Below are 27,489 nucleotides of genomic sequence, written 5' to 3'. Positions count from 1 at the left end.
TGGATGCAGTTATAGTGGTATAAAGGTGATCATATCAGTATAGCTTATTCCCATATAGGAAGGGAAATCAGAAATATTGGTATAAGGCATCTTTATACAGCTACAGGTGCATCCATACTAGGGAGTTGGATCTGATGTAGCTACTTACATAGTCTACATATCACATCGAACAAATCGGTACAAAACAACCCAAACCAACCGTGCAGGCCAGGAAGGGCCAAGACTTGGAGAAGGCACACTGGGCCATTCACATATCCTGGGATCACTGAACTGCTGTTCCTAGGTACAGACAAAGCCTGACTATCTGCAGAGTCCATTTTTAAAGTGAGGGGCCTGCTCAGTCAGGGATGGGGACATAAAATTGAACTATGGGGGGAAGGGGGAAATAATTGTTGGGGAAGGATGCTAAACCAATCCAAGTGATTTCCTTGAGAAGACAGATAACTGCTGCATGCCAGCAGCTCACATACAGTCTCAGCTAGATGAGGATTTAAAATGGAGTTCTAAATCCCTATACAAATTGGGGCTTGTAATCAAAACAAAAGGGCCCAGCTATGCTATGGGTGCAATTTCCATAAACACTTAGCACTAGCCTCTCGCACTCCCTGAAGTCAATGTAAATTCTACTATTGGCTTCAATGGAAGCAGAGAGAAGCCAACAGTGAGAGCGGTTGGAAATCCCACCCACTCAGATTTAACCATACCAATTTATTTATTTAGCCTTTGTGTACTCAACGAGCCAAGCATTAGCATTCTTAGTGGCCAAGTGCAGCTCTCGGAGCCTCTCAGCCCACCACTGAATTTGGTTAGCGGCCACTCCTTGACAATGTGTATCATTGTTCAACCTGCGCCACAGCTTGGACTGTCTCGAAGACCCCAATGGTGCTGGTGTCTGCACAGAGGCTTTGCCCAGTCTGGAATCAGATAAGAAGGGCCTGATGACGTGGCAGGTGGAAGCCAGGCGGGCAAGCAGTATCGTCTGTGACAAGGAACTGATTGGTGGTTGGTGTTAAGCACCAGTCTTTCCACCACAGGAATACTGCTGTCACATCCTGGCGTGGCAGCCTCGACCACAGTGGTAGGTGGTGGGCTAAAAAGGTCATTGAAAGATGTGTAAGTGGTGGGCTAAAAGGTCACTGAACAAGGGATCAGCACCTATCTTATCAAGCAGCTTGCCAGCTGCAATCGCCAATCTGATGGAAGGGGGAGCAATGTGGCTCAGAACTGGAAGCCATGCCAATGTCCAGTTGTGACACACGATTAGGGATTTTTGCATTCCAACGGGATTTTTTTGTGGGTACTGAGTGTGGGATGACAGGTTTTAGAATCATTTAGGCAACCTTGTTACAAGTTAGGTCATGACTGTTCCTGCTGGGACCCTTCCTCTGAGCTAGCAAGTCTCATCTTCTGACTCTGTCAGAATTGTGTGCTTTGTTACTGAGCAATTTTTATTTTTTTTTAAAAAGCTAAACTCTCCATACAAAAACACTGGCTAATTTTCTCCACTCCTCAGCATGAAGAGTTTTCCTAGCGCCACTTCATCAATTATCTCCTTTATTACTTCTGCTCAGCCAGCCTGACTCCACTCTTGCCCAAAAGGCCAACTTACAGTACCTAAATTTCTCCAGAACAAGAAGCCTTTAAAAAGCTTGTATTCACTTCCCTTCTCCAGAGGGCAGCTCTCTCTCCATTCCCGCAAGAAAAAAAGACCAAAACTGAATGCCGTATTCTAAATAGGCCTGACCACACACATCTTTGTGTCCTACTCACTATATCTATAATAGCTGCATATTTACGTGGCACATCATTTGCCTAGCCAACGTCACTGAATGACTACTTAATATGAGCTTCTCTCATCTTAGTTTCCTAACCCCAGATTTATTCAAGATTTAGTTAAAATCTATGATCCACAGACTAGTCACTTATAAGATCTCAACATCTCTGAATATCATTTGATACATGTGAGTGACCCTTCAAAACGACCACACTGTTGTTACCTAGTCCTCCAACCCTAATAAAGGGCTGTTCTTGACCTTTAATAGCAATTTTAAGGTGACTTTAGAATCAGATTCAGGTTTTTTGGTAAACATCTTAGAAAAAGAAACCTACCTTTGTCCAGCCAGGAAACTTGATATAAGTGTCTTGAGGTAAATCAGGTATTCCACTGGGAATAGAAAATCTGCCAGTGTAAAAAGCAGGAGCTGCATAGCTTGAGGGATTACCACCAGATGTTTTTGATTCATCACCTCTGCTGTTTAAGCCATTGCCCACCACACTGTCTATGTCTAGTGGGTAGATCTCCCAGTGAACGAGTATAACTTGGCCAAGAGATAAATTTGACACTAGACCCTGCAAAGAAATTAAAGGTGTTAACAAAATCAATAATCTCATCTCATTACAGTTATTTATCTCCCAACCATTCTAAGTACAAAACAGTTAAGAGAAATAAAAACTTGGCTGAACTACAGTAGGCACCAGTATTGCCAACCCCAAGTGTTCAAAACTCATGTGTCAGGTCCCCCAAAATTAAGAATTATCTTAAAAAAAGCAAAAACAAAACAAAAAACCCGTAAAGGAACCCCGCAGTTGTATTTGCTTTCTGGGTTTTGAGCCTTTAGGATACACTTGGGTCACATTTTCAAGATTTTCTCTGCAACCGTGGAGGCTAGAAAACAGTGTTAAAATCAAGCTGCAATTTTCATAATCACAAGATTCCAGGAACGGGCACATTAAGGAAATCACAAGAGCTGGCAACAATGAGTCACTCTACATAATAGTAGAGACCGCGTTATTTGCTTCCTACAGAACTACTCCTCGTACACAGTATCACAAAGTCAGGGCTTCAAGGCTCACCCCGAGGCCCTGTGCCAGCAAAGTACTTACGCTTGTGTTTAACTTTAAGTATCGTAGTTCATGTTACTTCAATGAGACTAATATGTTTAATGTAAAGAATATTATTAAGTGTCATGCAACTCTGGGACCTAAGTGAGGACATATTTCATACATCAGAGGTAGATTCAGAAGTTTGCTTACAGAAATCAAATCCTCCCCTACCCACAAAAGTTGTTACAACAGTTTCTATTACAGTATTTTACACTTAGGTCACACCAATAAAACCTTCCCATGCAGACCTCCCATTCAACCCTTAGGGTTGAATTTAAATTAATATAGTGAGACCAGTATAACTCCTAATGTAGACACATTTATTCCAGCATAAGAATGGTCTTCCAGCATAGTTTAAACTCCTTCCCAAGCAACGTAAGCTAAACTGAAAAAAAGCCTCTCTTACATAAAAGTGTCCACACGGGTGATTATACTGGTAAAGCTTTCCCACGTAGACAATCCCTTACTATAATAGGCAGTTTCTGTAACATGGTTTCTGTAAAGGGAAATCATGTCTTACTAATCTACTAGAGTTTTTTGAAGGGGTCAACAAACATGTGGACAAGGGAGATCCAGTGGACATAGTGTACTTAGAGTTCTAGAAAGCCTTTGACAAGGTCCCTCACCAAAGGCTCTTATGTAAATTAAGTTATCATGGGATAAGAGGGAAGATCCTTTCATGGATTGAGAACTGGTTAAAAGACAGGGAACAAAGGGTAGGAATAAATGGTAAATTTTCAGAATGGAGAGGGGTAACTAGTGGTGTTTGAGACCCCTGTTCTAGGTTGTTATAATTTGCATCTCACCATCCTGGAAGACAACATCAAACTCTTAGTCAGGATTCCATAAAATATCCACTGCATAGTATAACTGAAGACAGTGAGCAACATCCGCTATATGCAGTACATTGACAAGTCTCAGATGTGCTTTCGATAGACACATTTAGAGAGCAGTCTACCAAAGCAAGTCAAGAAAGACATATTATTTTTATTTATTTTCATGTATTTAAAAAATTATCTTCCTCCTTCTGCACACATGCCTTTGCTGAGTAACCATGTAATCTCGTTGCTGTGGCACCTTCTCTTCCTCTATCCTTTCTCTAGCGGCTTGCTTTTGCCCTCACATCTAAATTGGGCTGTAAGCCTTTGCCAAAATCTTAACAGCACTGTGAGGTGCCTAGCTTACCTGTGGGGGGGGGGGGGGGCTGCACAAAAGACAAGATCTTGATATAAGTGGTCAGGATTACCTGATGCCACAAGAAGGGCTACAGAAACTCCATTTTAATGGCCAGATGGATGGTCAACTCCTGAAGTGGACTGGAGATGAAATTATTTTTCTTCCAGAAGCCATGCTCATGCCAGCGAAGCATCACTAATCTGACTGCAATTGGCCACAATCCTGCCAAACAGCCATGCAAACCTCCACACAATGCAGCTCTTCTAAAGAACTTCCATCTCGCCTTGTAGCAGTCCCATTTCAGACCATGGTCTCTCCCAAGTAGCAACAGCCAGTTGTGTCACACTGTACTATAGTTTTTTGGTATGAGTAAATATGCCACCAGAGAGCATCAAATTCAGACCCTTGAAATCCACTGTAATCTGCATTTAAACCTAGATCTCCAGAAGAGGATTAAAGTCTGAAACATTGCATCTCCAAACCCAAGCGATCCCACATTTTTGGGTCTCAATAGTTATTCTGGAAGTTTGAGCCACAGATTCCCTTCAATGGGCAAAGTGGGTTCCTGGCCACTGGTCAATTATTATTTGTATTCTAATAGTAAGCAGAGACAATCAGTGATCAGGGCCCTATTGTGCTAAACACAGTAGAGAAATAAAAACAGTAGTCCACTCAATACAGCACAAACATAACAAAAAGGTGGTCCTGTCAGTACTTCTCCCCCATCTGTAATGGAAGTTTAAAGGTCAACACCAAGCTTGATGCTCACCAAAATTCATATGATAGCACTTTCCTTCCCCCGCCCCCAGTTCATGTTAATGCCATGTTGGGACATTACTAAAGATCAAGTACAGTTCAGAAGTGTGCTTTAGATAAGCACCCAGAGGTTCTGAGGTTTATAACCAAGCCTTATCTTATCTGCTCAAACCTGGACTGGAAATTTGGCAAGATAAAGCATTTGCCTGAGGTAAGCCTTCTTCCAGTGATGCTGGAAGAGTGCAAGAGTGCAGCACTTGCAACTGAACCAAGACATGTATGGACATTCAAAAGTACTAATTGTGACAAAGCTCTGTCCTTGCCTCCGTCCCACATTTCCTGGAGGATTTCACTTGCCTCAGAGGCTCACTGTGACCCTCCATGTAACCCTTCTCTCTCTAGAGACAAGGGTCACAGTCTACTGAGCCATTTTCATCATCAGACAGCGAGGGAGGTGAGGAGAAGTTATCCTTCCTTGCTCAATCTCTGTTGTCTCCCAGTCTCAGTGATTAATCAGGGAGCAAAGGTGGTGGAGGGGAAGCCTGGGTCCACCCTCTACTCTAGGCTCCAGCCCAGGGACCCTAATAGTATCAGCTATGGTAGCTGACCTTTTAGAAATATGGCATGTACAATTCCCTGGGCTACTTCCCCCACAGCAGCCCTCACTTCCTCAAGCTCCACTTCACCCTTACCTCAGGGCCTCCTTCCTTGTACCTGATATGCTGTGTACTACTCAGTCTCTCCAACAGCACAACTTCCTCCCACAGCTCCTGACATGCCCACCCACCTGACTAACTGGGAGGCTTTTAACTAGTTTTAGCCAGCTCCTGATTGGCTTCAGGTGTCCCAATCAACCTAGCATTCTTCCTGCCTTCTGGAAAGTTCTTAATTGGCCCCAGGTGTCTTAATTGACCTGGAGCAGCTGCCATTTCACTTATCCTGGTACCAGGGATTTGTTTCGCCTGGAGCTAATATATCTATCTCCCACTACTTTTCTATAGCCATCTGGCCTTGCCCCGTCACATAATTTTATATACAAAATCTGAATTTGCAAACTCCAGTGAGCTTCAGTCTAGATAATGTTTCAGCTGTTTTTAATTCATTTCAACTGGTTCATACATCCTTAGCCCTGGTCTACACTATGCGTTGAGGTCGAATTTAGCAGCGTTAAATCGATGTAACCCTGCACCCGTCCACATGATGAAGCCCTTTTTTTCGACTTAAAAAGCTCTTAAAATCGATTTCCTTACTCCACCCCAGACAAGAGGATTAGCGCTGAAATCGGTTTTGCTGGGTCAAATTTGGGGTACTGTGGATGCAATTAGATGGTATTGGCCTCCGGGAGCTATCCCAGAATGCTCCATTGTGACCGCTCTGGACAGCACTCTCAACTCAGATGCACTGACCAGGTAGACAGGAAAAGGCCAGCGAACTTTTGAATTTCAATTTCCTGTTTGGCCAGTGTGGCAAGCTGCAGGTGACCATGCAGAGCTCATCAGCAGAGGTGACCATGATGGAGTCCCAGAATCACAAAAGAGCTCAAGCATGGACTGAACGGGAGGTACGGGATCTGATCGCTGTATGGGGAGAGGAATCCGTGCTATCAGAACTACGTTCCAGTTTTCGAAATGCCAAAATATTTGTGAAAATCTCCCAGGGCATGACGGACAGAGGCCGTAACAGGGACCCGAAGCAGTGCCGCGTGAAACTTAAGGAGCTGAGGCAAGCCTACCAGAAAGGCGAACGGCCGCTCCGGGTCAGAGCCCCAAACATGCCGCTTCTATGATGAGCTTCATGCCATTTTAGGGGGTTCAGCCACCACTACCTCAGCCGTGTTGTTTGACTCCTTCAATGGAGATGGAGGCAACACGGAAGCAGGTTTTGGGGATGAGGAAGACGATGATGAGGAGGCTGTAGATAGCTCACAGCAAACAAGCGGAGAAAACAGTTTTCCCGACAGCCAGGAACTGTTTCTCACCCTGGACCTGGAGCCAGTACCCCACAAACCCACCCAAGGCTGCCTCCCGGACCCACCAGGAGGAGAAGGGACCTCTGGTGAGTGTACCTTTTAAAATACTATAAAAGGCTTAAAAGCCAGCATGTTTAATGATTAATTTGCCCTGGCATTCATGGCTCTCCTGATATACTCCCAAAGCCTTTGCAAAAGGTTTCTGGGGAGGGCAGCCTTATTCTATCCATCATGGTAGGACACTTTACCACTCCAGGCCAGTAGCACGTACTTGGGAATCATTGTAGAACAAAGCATTGCAGTGTACGTTTGCTGGTGTTCAAACAACATCCGTTCTTTATCTCTCTGTGTTATCCTCAGGAGAGTGATATCATTCATGGTCACCTGGTTGAAACAGTGCTTTTCTTAAGGGGACATTCAGAGGTGCCCGTTCCTGCTGGGCTGTTTGCCTATGGCTGAACAGAAACGTTCCCCGCTGTTAGCCACGTAGGGGGGGGTGGGGGGGAGGCAAAATGCGACCTTGTAACGAAAGCACATGTGCTATGTATGTAATGTTAACAGCAAGGTTTACCGTGAAAGAGTGTACCCATTGTTCTTTAAAATGTGTCTTTTCAAATACCACTGTCCCTTTTTTTTTCTCCACCAGCTGCATGTGTTTCAAGGATCACAGGATCTTCTCCATCCCAGAGGCTAGCTAAGATTAGAAGGCGAAAAAAAACGCACTCGTGATGAAATGTTCTCTGAGCTCATGCTGTCCTCCTACACTGACAGAGCACAGACGAATGCATGAAGGCAGACAATGTCAGAGCGTAGGAAAGCACAAAATGACCGGGAGGAGAGGTGGCGGGCTGAAGAGAGGGCTGAAGCTGAAAGGTGGCAGCAGCATGATGAGAGGAGGCAGGATTCAATGCTGAGGCTGCTGGAGGATCAAACTAATATGCTCCAGCATATGGTTGAGCTGCAGGAAAGGCAGCAGGAGCACAGACCGCCGCTAAAGCCCCTGTGTAACCAACCGCCCTCTTCCCCAAGTTCCATAGTCTCCTCACCCAGACACCCAAGAACGCGTTGGGGGGGCCTCCGGCCACTCCCCCCCAGAGGATTGCCCAAGTAACAGAAGGCTGGCATTCAATAAGTTTTAAACTTTTAAAAAGCTGTGTGGCCTTGTCCTTCCCTCTTCCACCAACCCTCCTGGGCTACCTTGGTAATTATCCCCCTATTTGTGTGGTGAATTAATAAAGAATGCATGAATGTGAAGCAACAATGACTTTATTGCCTCTGCAAGCAGTGATCAAAGGGACGTGGGGAGGGTGGTTAGCTTACAGGGAAGTAGAGTGAACCAAGGGGCAGGGGATTTCATCAAGGAGAAACAAACAGAACTTTCACATCATAGCCTGGCCAGTCATGAAACCAGTTTTCAAAGCTGCTCTGATGCGCACCGCACCCTCCTGTGTTCTTCTAACCGCCCTGGTGTCTGGCTGTGCGTAACCAGCAGCCAGGTGATTTGCCTCAACCTCCCACCCCGCCATAAACGTCTCCCCCTTACTCTCACAGATATTGTGGAGCGCACAGCAAGCGGTAATAACAGTGGGAATATTGGTTTCGCTGAGGTCTAACCGAGTCAGTAAACTGCACCAGCACGCTTTAAAATGTCCAAATGCACATTCTACTACCATTCTGCACTTGCTCAGCCTGCAGTTGAACAGCTCCTGACTACTCTCCAGGCTGCCTATGTATGGCTTCATGAGCCATGGCATTAAGGGGTAGGCTGGGTCCCCAAGGATAACTATAGGCATTTCAACATCCCCAACGGTTATTTTCTGGTCTGGGAAGAAATTCCCTTCCTGCAGCTTTTGAAACAGACCAGAGTTCCTGAAGATGCGAGCGTCATGTACCTTTCCCGGCCATCCCACGTTGATGTTGGTGAAATGTCCCTTGTGATCCACCAGTGCTTGCAACACTATTGAAAAGTACCCCTTGCGGTTTATGTACTCGCTGGCTTGGTGCTCCGGTGCCAAGATAGGGATATGGGTTCCGTCTATGGCCCCACCACAGTTAGGGAATCCCATTGCAGCAAAGCCATCCACTATGACCTGCACATTTCCCAGGGTCACTACCCTTGATATCAGCAGATCTTTGATTGTGTTGGCTACTTGCATCACAGCAGCCCCCACAGTAGATTTGCGCACTCCAAATTGATTCCTGGCTGACCGGTAGCTGTCTGGCGTTGCAAGCTTCCACAGGGCTATTGCCACTCGCTTCTCAACTGTGAGGGCTGCTCCCATCTTGGTATTCTTGCGCCTCAGGGCAGGGGAAGCAAGTCACAAAGTTCCATGAAAGTGCCCTTACGCATGCAAAAGTTTCGCAGCCACTGGGAATCGTCCCAGGACTGCAACACTATGCGGTCCCACCAGTCTGTGCTTGTTTCCCAAGCCCAGAATCGGCGTTCCACCGCATGAACCTGCCCCATTAGCACCATGATACCCACATTGGCAGGGCCCGTGCTTTGAGAGAAGTCTGTGTCTATGTCCTCATCACTCTCGTCACCGCGCTGATGTCGCCAACTCGCTCAGTTTCGCTTTGCCAGGTTCTGGTGCTGCATATACTGCCGGATAATGTGTGTGGTGTTTAATGTGCTCCTAATTGCCAAAGTGATCTGAGCGGGCTCCATGCTTGCCGTGGTATGGCGTCTGCACAGAAAAAAGGCACGGAACGATTGTCTGCTGTTGCCCTGACGGAGGGAGGGGCGACTGACAACATGGCTTACAGGGTTGGCTTACAGGGAATTAAAATCAACAAAGGGGGTGGCTTTGCGAGAAACTGAATGGCCGCCTCAAGGATAGAACTCAGACTCAAGGATAGAACTCAAAACTGGGTTTAGCAGGCCGTCGATTTCACAGAGGGAGGGAGGAGAAAATGAATACAAAACAAATCTGGTCTATTTCTTGTTTTGAGCCGCTTCATCTATCTTTTTACATCATGCTGGCAGCAGACAGTGCAGTATGACCGCTAGCCATCGTCACCTGCTGGGTGCTCGGCAGAAGACGGTGCAGTATGACTACTGGCCATCGTCTTCTGCTGGCTGCAAATTAAAAGACAGTGCACTGCCGGTAGGACTCAATTGCCATGAGATGAAACAAGGGAAATGACTTGGCTGAGTCATTCCCATGTTTACCCAGGCACCTGGTTAAAAGAGCACCCAGGACTACGTCGACGACGGCTATCGTCATACTGCACTGTCTGCTGCCAAAAGGCAATAAACTGCTGCTGTGTAGCAATGCAGTACCGTGTCCGCCAGCACCCAGGAGACATACGGGGATGGTTAGCTGAGCGGGCTCCATGCTTGCCGTGGTTTGGCGTCTGCACAGGTAACTCAAGAAAAAAGGTGCAAAACGATTGTCTGCCCTTGCTTTTACGGAGGGAGGGAGGGAACGGGGGCCTGACGATACGTACCCAGAACCACCTCCGACAATGTTTTAGCCCCATCAGGCACTGGGATTTCTACCCAGAATTCAAATGGGCGGTGGAGACTGCGGAAACTGTGGGATAGCTACCCACAGTGGAAAGCTCCGGAAGTCGACTGTTGCCTCGGTACTGTGGACACAGTCCGCCGACTACATGCACTTAGAGCATTTGTGTGGGGACACACACACTCAACTGTATAAAAACGCTTTCTACAAAACTGACTTCTATAAATTCAACCTAATTTCGTAGTGTAGACATACCCTTAGATGATACATTAGAAGACTCAACACCTCTTGAGAGCCCTCTGGGTGATATAAAACCATCAAAAGTTAAAGGGCGTCTGTCTGCTTTTAATGCCACTTTGACCTCAATGACACCAGGACTCATAAGAAAAGTATTGGTTGTATTTTGAGTTCGGTAGAGTTGCACCAACATATTTCCTAACCCTTTGCTCTTACTATTGCATTAAGATTTTCTTTTACCAATAGAAGAAAAGCTGATCTCCTGTGTGCTTTGACAAGTTCCATTGTATAATCAGTAGTGACTAAGTTTACCTTAAAGTCATTGTTGTATCTACCATAGTTTACTCGACCCAGGTTTTCTACCAACACATCCAGGTTTGCTCCAGCCTTCCCGGTTATATTTATCGTGTCTGATTTGCCTCGTTCAAGGACTCCCTGAGGAACCTGTAAGCATAACACCAAGAGGAGAAAATAATGTAAGGCTTAATCAGAGGACAAAACTGGATTACTCATTTTTGAGACTTACTGGCTTGTACAGAGGAAAATATCCCTCTGCTGCCCTGCTCACCTCAACCCCCACAACTATCATTTAAGTTGGTCAGTAAGATATTCAGCTAAGTAGTGTTTCAGTTATTCAAATAATGGAAAATTATCAGTTTCCTCAAAAGTATGGTACACTTCGTTCACTAATTCTATTGGTTTTGAAATTTCAAACTCTGCAAGGCTTCTCATTCCTAAAAAATTCAAGTTGTCAAGGTCTGTTCAGAGGACTGAAAACAGTTTGCACGCTTTATAGGTGAAAATATGACATTCTCAGATTAAGCTCTGATGCATTTTTTTTTGTAAAAGCACTAAGATTCTGAATAGAAAACTAAACAATAGTTTGGATTTGCCAATAGAGACTCTACTGTTTACTATACAATACATCTTTGATGTATTATATAGAAAACAGGGTTCATTAAAGAAATATTAATGCAATATGCCGGAATAAAGAATGAAAGCTGGGCTTTGACAGTCCATAAATTGATTTTTCTCCTTATTGAGCAGGAACAAAGCTGTGCTGTACACAGTCCAAGGAGAAAAGTGGGAGAGGAATCTACATCCTGTAAAAAAAAATTTAAATTTGTGGTCAATAACCCAATGTCACAAGCAAAGATGTAGACTCAAGTTTCCTGCAATAATCAATTGAAACAACCTGCAGGAGCTGATCAAATACAGTCAACTTCTAATTTGTATCAAACCAGTAGTAAGCAAGCCCATCTTATAGATTTTTTTTCTACTTGTATGAAGACCCTAGACCAATTTTCAATTGTCTTGATACTTATTATATTATTATTATTATTTCAAGCAGACCATAGAAATGGTGTGTACAGATTAGAATGTTTTAAAAACTTTACTAAAGTGTAGAATGTACCAACTGAATGATCCCTTTCTTTCTCTTTACGTTTCATATTAAATTAAATAAACTAAACTGTATTTGTGTACATGGGGAAAAAAGCCACGAAGTACACAATACAATTATTAATCATAGCTACCCAAAGAAGGCAAGTGACAGACATGGACATCAGTAGTTGTAAGGTCAATATTTACCCCATCTACAGAGACATAAGCACGGTCGTGGACTCCGTTTAAAGGTGAAAAGAGTGGCGTTGGCTCACTACAATTTTTTGGCAGGGTAGTCCTGTACAGCACAAACCCAAAATACTAGAAGAAAAAAATTAGAGAACCAAGTCATTCTGAGGCTACACTTGAGGTCACACAATGGAAACCAGTAACCAGAATTTCTGCCTACACATTGGAAGAGTAATTTCAACTTTCATACCCTGTCTGGAGCAATAATCACAAATGGTTTCAGACGTCCTGGTTAATATCTTGTCAAGTGATTTCAATTTTTAATACTCAATGTAAATTTCATAAAGTTTCCTACATATCTTTACATAACCTTAAAGATGAAGATCTCAGTTAAGATTTCTCCTCCTCTGCACCTCAATAAGAGTAAAGGGTCATGAACTGAATCCATCGATTAGTTCAATGAAAATTGATAAAAATGACAACTGGAAAAAATGTTGCAACTGAAGCTTAGATAAGCTAAAAAACTGCACCCTATAGCCAAAAACTGATGCCGGTACTGCCTGTGTAGGAGAACCAGCTGCTATGTTACTGGAACGATTAGGAATATTCTCATGTGACATATTGCCATCAGGGGACAATAAAATCAGAACTGCTTGATTTGTTCCTGTAACAAATGAAACAAACACATTGAAACCATTCTGTTTTTCCCCAGTAGCATTAACATAACAGCACTGTCTGACATGAATTGGATTTTAACTTGGTTCCCAGCCTCTGGGGCAAGAAGAGGTGGGAGCATGGCAGTTCGAGCCAGCCACATGTGACCACCAACGCATTCAACCGGCAGCACAGATGGCAGGAAAAAACAAAAAAAAGGAGGCTGTGACCATTATGGGCCGCCCTTTTTCCTGATGTGTCTCTGAGGTTCCCATGAGACCAAGGCAGGTGACAGGGTGTAACAGCTGCAAAGTCCAGCAGAGTGTGGAGAAGAGAAGCAATGCATGGAGGGTGAACTGCTTGAAACATCATCCCTGAGCGGGGATGTTGAAACCAGGGAGCTGAGTGGTCAGGGGCTCCTTTTAAACCGCCTCCCAGTTTCTTTTCATAGGGTCTTTCAGCAGCTGACTAGAGTGCCTGCTCTCTGGTCCCAGAGAAGCACACAAGTAGCAGGACAGCTCCTGAGCCTCTCTCTCCTGGCTGGATCCCTCTGGTATGTGCAGGTAGAGGCAGAGAAGAAAAGCCATCCAGCTTACCGGCCAGTAGCTGTAGCTTGGCCAGGGCAGATCTGGGTTTTGAACCCGGCCCAGCTAACATTCAGAATTGGGTTTTGAACCCATCCCATCCAGTGTCCTGGGACTATGGGGCAGGTAGCTGATTAGCAGTCCCACCCACCACACACGTTTCCTAGTGGCTGCTTCTTTCAGTGCAGGCAACTGGCTCCTAATCTGTATGTAGCTCAGGAGAACGGGTGATCTGGGAGCCAGATGCATGCAGTGGAAAGGTGGGCAGCCAGGAGGGAAACAGAAAAGAAGTCGGGGAGAAGGGGCAAAAGATGTGGGGTGAGGAGGAGGAGGAAGCCATGGCAAGAGCAGGAAGATGGGAGCAAGATGCTTTTTCAAGGGGTATTTTTCTAAATCAGCCAGTGGTGTAGAGGCCCCTTGGTGGATGGGATGTATGCACTCTGATGAGTTCTGGGTGACTATTCTCAGAATTTTTTCTACCTACATTCTGAAGAGGAAAGGAAGTAAAAATAAATAAGATACCCACAAAACATCAACCTTGTGACCCTCCTCCCATCCGCCCCCGCAGATCTCCTGCCCTGTTTATCAAGAGAATTGTCCCTGGCAGATGTTTTGACACATCAACTATATACCAGAGAGAAAGAAAAAACAGACAGAGAGAAAGAGTGGGGAAAATCTGGAAAACAGGGAGGAACAAGGTGGAAGGGATCTTTGAAACCTAGTGCTTCACAGAGAGACTACAAAGGGGGAGAAAGAGCAAGAGAAATGGAGGAAGATCATGAGGATGAATAAAAAATGGAAAGCAGAGATAACAAAAATAAAGAAAAAGGGAGAGAGAAAATAAGCCAAAAAAACCCCGGGTGAGATTCAGCAATGAAGCCAAAAATATGGTGGCCGTAGGAACTGATAGGGTCACAAATGGGGAGGGGTCTCCAATCCAAGGAATCTGGGAACAACTACTGTAAGAAGTACAACACTGCAAGATTTAAAGGACCAAGTTCAGACTTGGTTTAAGACCTTTCACCCCAATGCAGTGATATCAAGGCTGAATTTCATGCAATAAGATTTGGAAAATGATTACTTAGTAGTTACATGAGGAAGTCTTACCTGCTGCAGCTGAACAAAGGATAAGGGGTAAATGCTTCTTATTGGCCCAGAGGGTGACAGGTCATTAAGAAGCTCTGCTACTGTGCCTAGCTGCAATGCAGGAAAAGCAGATTTAGACTGGTCATAAAATTCAGTGTTTAATTAGAAGCTAAATAAGACAACAATATGGTCCAAATTCTGCTCTCAATTACACTGTTATAAATCTGATGTAACTATTGACTTCCAATGAATTACTCCAAATTTATTATCTGAGGTAGCTCGGAGCAGAATTTGGCTGTCAAGTATCATCTAAGAGGACTTTTAAAATAACTGAACCCACATTTATTTTTGAAGCACTAAGGCCCCGATTCAGCAAGATGTTTAGGCACAAGTTGAAATTTAAACATGCAATCGGTTCACTGACTTTATTAAGACAATGCACAAGTTTAAAGTTAAACATGTGTTTAAGTACCATTCTGAATCGGTCCAATAGGCACAACTATACTGCAGGCTAACATACCTATGATGCCCTCTGATCTCTTTCTGAGATGATAAAAGCTCTCTTTCAGACTATGTTTCTCTCTCAACATTTGCTGTGGATTCTGTGCGTTAGTCAGGAGGCCCACAATATGCATAATACCCTCTATAGGCTCAAAGGTTCAAGTGTTTTGGGTTTTTTTGAATAAGAGCATCAGAATTTTAGTCTATTTTACACAAGTGTCTCCACGGGCCCAGTGTAAATTGTACATTGGTGATTCCAAATATTTTCCAAAAAGTCAGTATTTGCTTTCAAGTAATGCTGAAGAAAAGCCACTACAAAAAGTGGCACTTAAAATGTTGTAGAATTCGATACATATTTTATACACATTCACAGTAAAAAGAAAATAATGAAATGCTGGATGTTTCAAAATAAGAAAAGAGCAAGCTTTTGCACAGGCACATTCAAAAATGAGAAGTGCTGCAACATTAAAAACAAACATGAACATTGTGTATGCACATTTGTACACGTGCCATAGGATAACCCGAATCATCTATTCACATGCGATCACTGATTTTGTACATAAAAATAGAGTGACTACTCAAAGACATTAGTCTGGATATAAGTGGGTTATTCATACAATAATATTTTATAATTTACCAGTTCTATGGCATGCACATCACCATGGTAACCAAGCGCTTCCCCAAATTATCAAGTGTACACAAAGGAAGGTTATTTCTCTTCCCTCCAGCAATCAGGGAGTGGACTCTTTTGGAGGAGGAGAGAAGTGGGAGGAACGTGGCTTATTGTGGTAAGGCCAGGTCAAAGTAGTGGGTTTTGTGTTTTGCTCTGACCATGCTGAGGGTCATGGTCCATGCCAACCTCTTTGTGCAAGAGATCCAGATTGATGAATTAGTCACCTAGAAAGCTAGGTCTTCTGCACACGAGTTTGCTTCTGAAGGTTGACAGTTCATCGTTCCAGTGGCAAGTAGCTGTTGTGGGAGATCATAATCAAGCAGAGAGATGACCCCTCAGGCAATCTGGGCTAATATACAGTATATGGATACAGCATGTGGAGTATCAGGCCAATCAAAAATCCTGTGGCCTGATTCTAAGAGATGCCATGGATCTGCAGCTCCCATTTATGTCACCAGAAGCTGTGGATGTTAGGGATGTAAATATTGTTTTAAAAGTTAACTGGTTAAATTATTAAAATTATATTGTTTAACTGAGTGCAGGGCTAGGGCTGGGACTGCTCCTGCTCCTGGGGTCAGCAGGCGTGGCCCGAGGCTGCTGCTAGGGTCACTAAGGCCCGGGACCGCAGCTCCCACTGGTGTGGCCACTGCTCCCGCTGGACGGGCTGGTGTTGGCCGGCCAGCCAGGGGTCATGGGGCTGCTCTGGCCGGCGAGGCTGGTGCTGGGGCTTCTCTGGCCCGCCCATGATGTACACATAGCTATGTGTAATATTACTTACTATTGAATATATACTAGCTCAGAGAAACCTTATAAGGCAGCCTCTTGTCTTCTGGGACCACCCTAAAGTATGCTTAGATAGATGGGACAGTTCTGCTTCACCTTCACTGGATAGTCATTTCTGTGAAATATTTCACTTCTGCAGACCACTTGAGCTGGATGACTTAAGACAGGCTGTGCTGTATTATCTGTTATCAGTACTGAATGTTGCAACACTTCATATGCCATAGCAACATGGGTCAGACTTATCAATCAAAAATGCTGTCTGGCCAAAACTAAAGAATTACAGAGCACCGTCCAAACTTATGAATTACTACATCCAACTTACCAACTCCCTCAAACAAAAAAAATGTCCGTTATGGCATATAGAGTATTTATTTGCAAAACACAGCACCTCCTCTCTTCCCATCCTTCTCTTTCTTTTCAATCCATCAACAGCTAAAACAGCCTCTCCTTAAACTTTTCTCTTCAGCAAGCTGTGAAATAAACCCCAAGGGCTTACCCAAACTTTGAGTTATCCAAAGGCTGGATAACTACAGCTATACAAATATCACTCATTTTAGTGAGAGACTTAACACACAGCACAATGTATATTATAAACATTGCATTTTATTTACAAGTCATGTACATTGACATATTTCCTTTTGATGTAATAGGGTAAGATAAATGTTAGTTATTGGTGGGGGTCATTTTGAGACCAGAGTCAAATGCTTGTCAAACTGAATAAACCCGATTTTAACACAGCTAATTTTGGCAAAGAAGTGTTAGTCCTATGGCTTAGCACTTCCATAGTGCTTTTCATCTGCAGATCTCAAAAAGGTTAACAAAAATTATCATCCTCCCATTTTACAGAAGGGGAAACAGAGGCAGAGGTTCACTGATTTACTCAAAGTCAGACAGAAAGAAAATGGCTGAGCCAGGAAGAGAAATCAGAAAGTCTTTCTCCTAGTCCCATGCCCTATATCCTCCTCAAGAGGGTTAAGAAGCCTTTTATCTATGAGTTTCTATTCTCTCCTCCTTGCTCCTTTATATAGTGCCCGTAGATGGACATTCCAACTTTATAAAAATGTTCCTTACAAAGAAAAAAGTATGCATGCACAGATACACCTACAGGGTAACAAATGAACACTTACCTTCTCCATTGCCACTTGCCCATATGCATACTTGGGGGTTGTTGGCGGGATAGGGCCCTCAGGTAAGTGCTTATACTAGGAAAATAAAAGAGACCAAATGAAACTTGAATATGAAACACATTGTAACCAAATTCTCATCTAATATTTTGTAACTTAAGGGGAATAAAGACAGCAAACTAAAGACCGATCTGGTCAAAAGTAAAATTTTTCATAGAGCTGTAGGAATGCATTTGCAATAGGTCTTAAAACAGAAGTGTTAAAATCCACTTGATTTAGTTACATACTACACATGATTTCAACAGTAACTCAGAAATGGGAACCTTCATAAGAACCTAAATAAATAGACAAATAGTTGCCTGAGTCTGCCCTTTCTTCAAATCTCATGTAAACCATTCCCAGTTTGTGAAACCATCTGTTCTTCCGAGCAGGTTTTTGTATGTTATGATACCTAGCCTGGGCCTGCCAGAATCTCTATAAGACTCTGCCTCATCCAATATACATCACGCGTTCTGTACACTAAGGGCCAAAATCCACTCTCAGTGCCACCAGACAAGTTCTTATTTACTCCAGACAAGCAGAGTGGCAACTGCAAACAGATTTTGTTCAAAAATAAGGCAGAGCTCTGCAGAACCCATTTCATTCACTTTGTATCCCTGCCTTGTTCATTGAACACGATCCTGCCTGTGCACTGAAGAGGCAGAACTTCAGAAGAAGAGACACATACTTACATGTGCACGAGGGGGCCTCATTACGATTGCCTGCACAGCCTTACCAATTTCCTCACTTTGGAGTCCTTAGTTTTGCATCTTTACATTTCTTAACACTTTTTTTTTTACACCATTTCCTAGGTTTGTTGTTTTCTCTATTTGCTATTCAGCACCAGGCTGTTATGTCTTGCACAAGATGTATGCTCAAAGCTCTGCCTCATCTCTGATGCACTTGTGGAGGTAAAAATTCATTCAAATCACCTACTTCTGCATGCACAATACTAATAGACTGTTGGGAGATACTAAAATAGCTCATGGAATTTGAAAAATACAGTAAGTGCACATGCACAAAATGTTGGTATTAGTGTTGCCAACTTTCTACACACACACACACACACACACACACACACACACACACACACACAACTGAACATCCCTCTCCCCCACCCCTCCTCTGAAACCCTGCACCTTCTCCGAGGCCCCGCCCCCACTCGCTCCTTCTCCCCTCCCTCTGTTGCTTGCTCTTCCCACCCTCACTTGCTCATTTTCACTGGGCTGGCTCAGGGAGTTGGGGTGCGAGAGGAGGTGAGAGCTCCAGCTGGGGGTGCGGGCTCTGGGGTGGGGCCAGAAATGAGGAGTTCAGGGTATGGGAGGGGGCTCTGGGTTGAGGTCTAAAGTGGGTTGGGATGCATGAGGGGGTGAGGGCTCCGGCTGGGGGTGCAGGAGGTAGCTCTGGGCTGGGGGGTGGAGCCGAACGGTTTAGAGTATGGGACGGGGCTCTGGGCTGAGGCAGGGGGTTGCAGTGTGGGAGGGGGTACAGACTTTGGGCTGGGGGTATGGGTTTCGGGGTGAGGCCAGAAATGAGGGGTTCAGGGTGCAGGAGGGGGCTCCAGGCTGGGGTTCGGGGGGATCAGGGCTCTAGCTGGGGGTGTGGGATTTGGGGTGCAGGAGGGGGTTCCGGGCTGGGGCTGAAGGGTTCAGAATGTGAGAAGATACTCTGGGCTGGGGTTGAGGACTGTGGCTGCGGGTGCAGGCTCTGGGGTAGGGCTGGGGATGAGGGGTTTGGGGTAAAGGAGGGTGCTCCTGGCTGGGATCGAGAGGTTTGGGGGACGGGAGGGGGATCAGGGCTGGGGCAGGGAGTTCGGATGCAGAGGTGGGGGGTCAGGAGTGCAGGCTCTGGGCAGTGCTTACCTCAGGCAGCCCCTGCCCCTAGGAGCCAGAGAGGGGACCTGCTGCAGCTTCTGGGAGCCACAGGGAGCCTGCCTTAGCCCGGCTGCGCCACCAAGCGGATTTTTAAACGGCCCGGTCAGCAGTGCTGACCGGAGCTGCCAGGGTCCCTTTTCGACTGGTCATTCCAGTTGAAAACCAGACACCAGGCACCCTAGTTGGTATAGGGTGGGCATAAGAGGAAGTTATTCATTTTGTGCAGTAATGATGGTCTTTGAGATGTGTCCCCCTATCGGTGCTTCACCATAGGTGTGTGTCCCTGCGCTTCTGATCGGAGATTTGTGTAGCAATGTCCGTTCGGCCCACACATATGCTTCCCCCATACACACCCCACCATGCTCTGCCTCGAGGCTAATTAGTGCTGAGTGGGCGAACCACCCTCAGTTCCTTCTGTTCAGAACTTCAAAGTAGTGGGGAGGAGGGTGGGTCGTGGAGCACCCATAGGGACACACATCTCGAAGAACCATCGTTACTGCACAGGGTGAATAACTTCCTCTTCTTTTTTTTTTTTCCACCAAATGCATCCGATGAAGTGAGCTGTAGCTCACGAAAGCTTATGCTCTAATAAATTTGTTAGTCTCTAAGGTGCCACCAGTACTCCTTTTCTTTTTGCGAATACAGACTAACACGGCTGCTACTCTGAAACCTCTTCTTCTTTGAGTAGTGTCCCTAGAAGTGCTCCACTGTAGGTGACTCCCAAGTAGTTGGGACTTCGGAATAAAGTTTGTTATGGATGGTAATACTGCATAGCTGAAGCTAGCATTGGCTGCAGAGTCCCCAGTAATCATGTAGTGTTCTGCAGTGCTATGCATAGATGTCCAGGTGGCTGCTCTGCAGATTTCCAAGATAGGGACATTCTTGAGGAAGGCGACCGAGGAGGAAACTGATCTTGTGACGTGTGTGGGGATTCCAGATGGAGGTACTACACTGCAAACCTCATAGCAGTATTTGATACAGTTTGAGACCCATTTGGAGAGTCTTTGTGCCGATATTGTTGTGCCTTTAGACCTATCTGGAATGGAAAGGAAGAGTTTAGGAGATTTCCTAAAAGCATTCATCCTGTCCCAGTAGAAGGCCAAGGCTCTCCTAACATCTAGAGTGTGATGTATGGACTCTCTGCTATTGCAGTGAGGCTTAGGATAAAAGGTTGGGAGGTGAATCGGTTGGTTCATGTGAAAAGAGGAGGTTGCCTTGGGTTTGAACTTTGTGTGCAGCCTGAGAGTAATCTTGTCATGAAAGAAAACTGTAAAAGGGGGGTGCGCCATCAGTGCTGCTATCTCCCCATTTCTCCTCACTGAGGTGATGGTGACCAGAAATCCTGTCTTCATTGACAGGTGTGTAAGCGAACAAGTGGCCACAGGTTCAAAGGGCGGTCTAGTAAGGCTCTTTAAAACTAAGTTCAGGTCCCATGTTGATATGGGATGGCTGGGTTGGGGAAAGAGGTTTACTATACCCTGGAGGTATCTCTTTGTAGCTGGGTGTGAGAAAACTGAGTATCCCTCTATTGGTTGATGGAAAACCAGTATGGCCGCCAGGCATACTTTGAGCGAACTCAGAGATAACCCTGACATCTTGAGTATGTAGTCTAACACCACAGGGAGAGTAGCAGATACCAGGATAATTTGCCTGGAATTGCACCAAACTTGAGACCTGGTCCACTTTTGCAGGTAAGTACAACAGGCAGTCAATGTCTTACTGTATAGTAACACTTTCTGTACCTCCTCAGAGCAGAAGCTCTCTATGTGTTGGAACCCTGAAGGAGCCAGGCCTTGAGCCAGAGTATCTGCAGGTTGGTTTGGAGAGTACATCCTTCATTCTGCAAGAGGAGGTAAGGAGTGGGTTGAAGAGGGATTGGTGGACACGCCGCCAGCTGTGACAGCTATGGGTATTACATCAGTCCTGGCCAGCTGGGAGCAATCAGTATGATGTTTGCTTTTTCTCTTTTTATGTGTGACAGGACCTTCAGCAGCAAAAGGAACAAGCGGAAGGGGTATAGAACGCCCTCGTCCCTTGGAAGAAGGAGAGCATCCCCTAATGAGTGCTGTCCAAGGCCAGTCCTGGAGCAGCGGCGTGGGCATTTCTTGTTCCGGTAAGTGGCAAACCATCAGTGTGCCCCATCAGTGGCAAATCGTCAGTGTGCCCCATTGACTGAATATACTGTGAAGTACTACTGGGTTCATCTACCACTCGTGGTCGTGTGAGAACTTGCGACTGAGACTGTCTGCTGTTGCGTTCTGCACTCCTGGTAGATAGGCCACTGATAATAGAACATTATGGGAAATGCACCAGTTCCAGAGCTTTAGCACTTCTGCACAGAGGGAGGACAATCTGGTGCCTCCCTGGCAATTTATATAGTACATGCACGCGATGTTGTCCATCATGACTTTCGTGCGTGTACCTCTGATCAATGGAAGAAAGTGAACATAAGCATTCCTGACCGCTCTGAGTTTGAGGAGGTTGATGTGGAGAGTCGCCTCCCTGGGCGACAATTTGCCCTGAGTCATGAGGTTGTTGAGATGTGCACCCCAATCTATCAGGGATGCTTCGATCGTGACTAGTAGTGTCAGGGGCACTGTGTGAGTGGGACCCCTGTGCAAAAGGTTGTTGAGTCTTTCCACCAATCCAGGGAGTGTGTGACCCAGAAAAGCATTGAGAGAGGTTTGTCTAACCTGCCTTTGCTTGGCCTGTAAACTGAGCTGAACCACGTCTTCAGGCACCTCAAGTGAAGTCTGGCAGGAGATATTACAAACATATCCCCCGCCACGTGCCCCAGAAGCTGGAGGCAATGTCTGGCCGACATCTGAGGGCTAGTTTGCACTCTCTCTCTAAGTGCGGACAAGCGGTGAAATCTGTGCTGTGGAAGGAGCACTCTCGTTTCCAGTGAGTTGAGATCGCCCTCTATAAATTCCAAGCATTGTACTGGAATTAGGGTCAATTTTTGGATGTTAACTCGTATGCCCAGTTTCGTGAATACGTTCATAGTTCCGTGGGTGGCCCGTAGGGCTTCTTCGAAGGAGTAGGCCCTGAGGAGACAGTTGTCTAAGCCTGGGTAGATCATAATCCCCTGGGTATGCAGGTGGGCTGCCACTATGGAGAGGACCTTGGAAAATACTCTGGGAGCCAACAAGAGGCCAAAAAGGAGTACTCTGTGCTGGTACTGATCCTGACCCAGAATAAATTGGAGGAATTGTCTGTAGGACAGCAGGATCAATATGTGGAAATACATGTCCTGAAACTTGAGGGCCGAGAACAAATCTCCCTGTTCCAAAGACGGAATAATCACCACTAGTGTGACACATCTTGACTTTTTGAGCCTTGATATATTTGTTCAGTGTTCTGAGATCCAGTAGGGGTCTCCAACCTCCAGTTTTCTTAGGGATCAGGAAATATCGAGAGTAAAAACCTTTGCCTCAGAGATGCAGTGGGATGGGTTCTATGGCTTCTCAGCAGAGGAGGTGATCCAGTCATAACAGTCTCTCATGAGAAGGGTCCCTGAAGAGGATTGAATACACATGGGAGATAATTTCCAAAACCCATCTGTTGGATGGATTCCCAGTTGGGACGGAACAGAGCAAGGCCGTATTCAGAAGGACGAGAGAAGCTGGAAAGTGGCAGCTGCTGTCAAAGGCAGTGGTCTCTCAGGGTCTCGACCAAGGTGTCAAAACTGATGTTTTGAGGTGGAAGACTGCAATGTTGAAAATTGAGGACTTGATGGTTTGCACCTCAGAAACTTGGACCTTTTCCCTCTGTGGTTCAGAATAGCGTTGTGGGGGGAACTGCGCTGTATGCAGTTTGTGAGAAGACTGTGCGCTACATTCTTTTTATTTTTGGCCAGGCGTATTGACCAAAGTGTGGTTCTGGAGTACTTAAGAGTGTGGAGTGACTCATTGGTCTTCTCAGCAAACAACTTAGAGCCTTTGAAGGGGAGGTCTTCGACAGTTGTCTGAATCTCCTTTGGGAAACCCAAAAGATGCAACCATGAAGCTCACTGCATCACAACTGCCATTGAGATGGAATTGGACACTGTATCAGCTGCATAAAGTGCTGTCTGCAGTGTTGTTTTGGCCACCAACTACCCCTCATCGATAATGGCTCAGAGTTGTTCCCATTGTGACTCCGGTAGATGGTCAATAAAGATGCTGAATTTGGCATAATTCATATAGTCGTACTTTGCCCTTAAGGCCTAGTAGTTTGCAATTCTGATTTGCAAAGTAGCAGAAGAACAGGCCTTCCTTCCAAATAAGTCAAGGCACTTCCAATCACTATCATAAGGGGTGGATCTGGAACGATGTTGGCGGCCACATGAGTTAACCACTTATATCAGGATGGAATTACAGGGAGGGTGGGAAAAAAGAAATTCCGTATCTGTGGGGGGGGGAGGTGTACATAGTAGTTTTTAATTGGCCCTTTTGCCTATTGGTGTGGCTGATGCTAGTGGTTGCCATACGAGCTTAGCTGGGTCCAAAAGCTATCCTCAAGGAGGAGGATGTATGTAACATATCCAGCAGCTTATGGTGAGTGTCTGTTATCTCCTCTAGAAGTATTAGTAAGGTATCTGCCACCCTCTTCATAAGGTCTTGGAAGAGCTTAAAATCATCTGCCATAGATAGTGGAGAGAGAATAACTGTCTCTTCTGAAGGGGAGGAAGAGATGTTAGTATGTGGTTAACATCCCCCTCTAGTCCAACCTCCTGCTCTTCCAGGATCTCCTTAGGAGGGTCTGAAGACATAGATGTGGTGGCTGTGGGAGAACGCCTCACAGTCTCTTGGTGTATGACACTAGACGCCCAGGAGGCATGATGCCTACACGCCATCCACAGATCCCAGTAGGACCACTGGGGAGGCTGAGCCCCATGATTGGTCATACCATAGGGGTTGTCCAGAGTGAGGATATGATGAGGAAGGGCCAGCTGGTAGGGGAAGGGAGCATAGCGGGAGTGATGAGAGAGAACCTCCTCCTAGACACTATCCGAATATCCACTGGAAAGTGGTGGAGCTGATACCGGGGCCCTGGTACCAAGCAGAGGAGACTTTGGTGCCTCAGATACCGTGAGGTCCTTAGAGAATCTAAACTCCTGCAGTGCAGCAGTAACTAGTACCAGCTGCTGGAGTTGAGTCGATGGTACCAAAGGGACCAGAAACCTTGGCCACATGAAATGGTCCGATTATGATTGTCTTGCAGTCATTGGTACCGGCGGTGTCCCTACTGGTGCCATCTGTCCAGAGGCGGTATGATATAGGCTCCTGTCCCTGACCTGCAGTACCACTGCTTCAGTGCCTGTGCCCATAGGTTCTTTAGGCTTACCAGCGGCATCCGTAGGAGAGGGCCCACACAATCTGTGGGTACCGTGCTTAGACACCTTTAGTTTAAGGAGACTGAATGTGCCAGGGATCTCCCCTGGCTGGTTCAGGGCTCTCTCTCTAGGGGCTCAAAGCTCTCTTTTTAAGAGGTCTTACATAGGGAATCTGAGGATTTCTTCCTTGGTTCACCGTCCTTGGAAATGGAAGGTTGCAGAGATGACTCACATCACCTGGGAGAGACAGGTCGAAGGTCAGTCGCAGGCTGAAGAGCTCCCTCCGTAAGGAGCAGTTTCAGTTTCCGTTTTTATCAGAATTTGGCCTTCAGCTGCTGACATGTCTGCAGAACGTGGCCCTCGACGAGGCAAAAGACACACAGGGAATGGCCATCCCATACTGGAATGGCCTCCCTGCTGGAGAGAATTCTTAAACCGGGCAGGCCTTTTACAGGGGGCAATCCCCAGTACAGCGCGGGGGTGGGAGGGGGGAGGGTTAAAGTAAATAACTTATTTTAAGTTTGTTTTTATTTTAAACAGGGGAAGAAAAAAAACACAAAGGAAACTATGAAACTAAGAAAAGAACAAAAGTACTAAAAACCACCTAAGAAAGCATTTCTAAAGAAGTAAAGTACCTGTGAACAGACTGCTAATTGCTCTGTCTCTAGCCAGGGGCAGTTGAGAAGGAACCGAGTGGGGTTTGCCTGCAAAATGCTAATTAGCCTCGAGGCAGAGCATGCGGGGGAGAGTTTGGAGTGCATGTGCAGGCCAAACAGACACCTCTACCAAAGGTCTCTGATCAGAACCGCGGGGACGCACCTGCACATACACCTACAGTAGAGCACCTATAAGGACATTACTTGAAGAATTGCTGCCCTTCATTTAAAATAGTTGTAATAAACAGTTAACTTCCTTTATGGAACCAGATGAATGAAACAACGGTGGTCTCCACCACAAAGGCACATCTTACCGCCCAAAACAAAGACACAGGTAAGAAAAAGAGGCTGTGCTGGCTGTTGTTCTATGAAGGTCTGTGTGTCTCTGAAAGAGTGAGAGTAATGCCACAGAAGGAAACCAAGGTCTGGTCTCCTCTGAAAAGTTAGGTTGACACAGCTACAGCACTCAGGGGATGTGAAACCAAACTAACTCCCAGTACAGATACATCTAGATTGACAAAAGAATGCTTCCGTCAACTGAGCTACTGGTACTCGAGGAGACAGAACTCATACAGCGATGGAAAAACTCCTTCCGTCCACGCAGTCAGCAGCTATGTTATGTGGTTATGTAATAGTAGGATTTTATGTTTGTATTTTGTATAATTTAGAATGAAGGATAAAGAATAATAATGTAGCATGCATTAAATGTATTGGTGTATGATTTGACCATATCCTGCCAGCCATCCTTTCTGAAAGCAGAAAGGAATGGCCTAATAGGCCATTCAGAGAGATGCATCAACCAGAATCTGTGGCTGTGCTGATTTCAAGGCAGTGACAGACCTTTCAGGGTCACCACTTAGTTGTAGGTTTAGCATTTTAAAATAAGTAAAAGAATGCAGTGGTTATTTTCTTTTGCATATTGCAATTGGATATTCCTGTTCAAAATGTTCTGTGTATATTAATTCTGTAGTGTGTGTCAATGAGGAATGTGTGTGTTAAGAGATAAGTGTGAAGGCCATCGCTGAGCCAGATGGTCTAGGGAGAAACTGAAGACAGATGCAAGGGCGCCAGGAGACTGCAACACGCCCCTATTGAAATGTCAGAGGAGGGCAGATTGATGACTCTAAAGATGAGACAGGCACCTATCAATGGGGACAAGATAGCTGTGATCAAAACCAGCCTGGGATAACTCCGAGAGACTTGAGGAAACAACAAGATAAAGGATGAGAAGGACAATTTAAGAAAACAAGCACTCATCAAACAACAACTGATTATAGCATGTTGGTGCAAAACTCATTTGTCCCAATGAAGAAAAATCACAACATAAACAGGGGGCCTTGCCATGAAACTTTGGGTTCATCCTGCCAAGACTTCCCCAGAGCATCATGTCGTGACTGACAGAACCGGATCCTACCTACCCGTCATCAACCTAGCTGGCCACTACGTTGATCCGGACTCTGGACTGGTAACTATAACATCGACTGGCGGGACAGAGAGAGAGAGAGAGAGTGTGCGCGCGCGCGTGTGGTGTGATTGAATGCATAGGCTAATTGTTGTATCTTCAATAAGCGTGGTGTATTGCCTTTTCCCTTGAAAAAGATCCCATGTGCTTCTTCTTATAAGCATAACATTTTTGCTGGACAGCTATGGTGCTGTAGCTGTGCCACTATAGTCACCATAGTGTACTCATGGCCAGCAATGGAAGCAAAGAAGCACCAGAACAGACCAAGGGAATCAGGGGCAGAAAAGCCAGGAGACAGTCAGAACAAGTAGCCTGTTTTTAAAAGCCAATCTGAAGCAGCTTATCTACTGGACCACGACAAAGCAATCCCTACATCTGACATATCTCCCTGCCAAGTTTCAACCACTCCATTGGTAGAGCTGTTAAAAAAAAAAAAAAAGAATGATTTAGATCCCTAGATAATGGCATAACTCCAATTCTTCCTCACTCTTTGTACTTGAAAATGGCTCAACCAGTTCTGCTTAAGCTTTCATAAAATCCACTCCAAACAATTTTCACACTAGGAAAGAAACCAAACATGGATCGTTTCAGTCCAAAAGCAGAAAGTTATAAGCAAACCAAAAGAGGCCTGTTAGGTCAGGAAAACAGACAATAATCCCCCCCACCCCCCAAAAAA

General features: G+C 45.4%; 1 protein-coding gene across 7 annotated transcripts in view; it reads right to left on the bottom strand.

The window, feature by feature from the left end:
* GLB1 (galactosidase beta 1) overlaps positions 1 to 27,489 on the bottom strand; it is a 78,664-nt gene that overhangs the window by 8,413 nt on the left and 42,762 nt on the right. For 5 of the 7 annotated variants that reach the window (XM_038389875.2, XM_043508853.1, XM_043508852.1 and 2 more), the window contains 5 exons: positions 17,469 to 17,543; positions 14,406 to 14,495; positions 12,079 to 12,192; positions 10,801 to 10,932; positions 2,110 to 2,349 (listed from right to left, as the gene is read on the bottom strand). In XM_038389875.2, coding sequence (XP_038245803.1) covers positions 2,110 to 2,349; positions 10,801 to 10,932; positions 12,079 to 12,192; positions 14,406 to 14,495; positions 17,469 to 17,543 — 651 coding nt within the window. Of the gene's footprint in view, positions 1 to 2,109; positions 2,350 to 3,873; positions 5,938 to 10,506; positions 10,933 to 12,078; positions 12,193 to 14,405; positions 14,496 to 17,468; positions 17,544 to 27,489 lie in introns of those variants that run through there. The other 2 variants (XM_043508856.1, XR_006279241.1) reach the window with 2 other exon arrangements.

Source organism: Dermochelys coriacea, chromosome 2 (genome assembly GCF_009764565.3).
Source record: "Dermochelys coriacea isolate rDerCor1 chromosome 2, rDerCor1.pri.v4, whole genome shotgun sequence".
NCBI classification, from domain to species: Eukaryota; Metazoa; Chordata; order Testudines; family Dermochelyidae; genus Dermochelys; species Dermochelys coriacea.
Note: the sequence above shows the minus strand (reverse complement) of the source record. Positions and strands in the feature narration are given on the sequence as shown.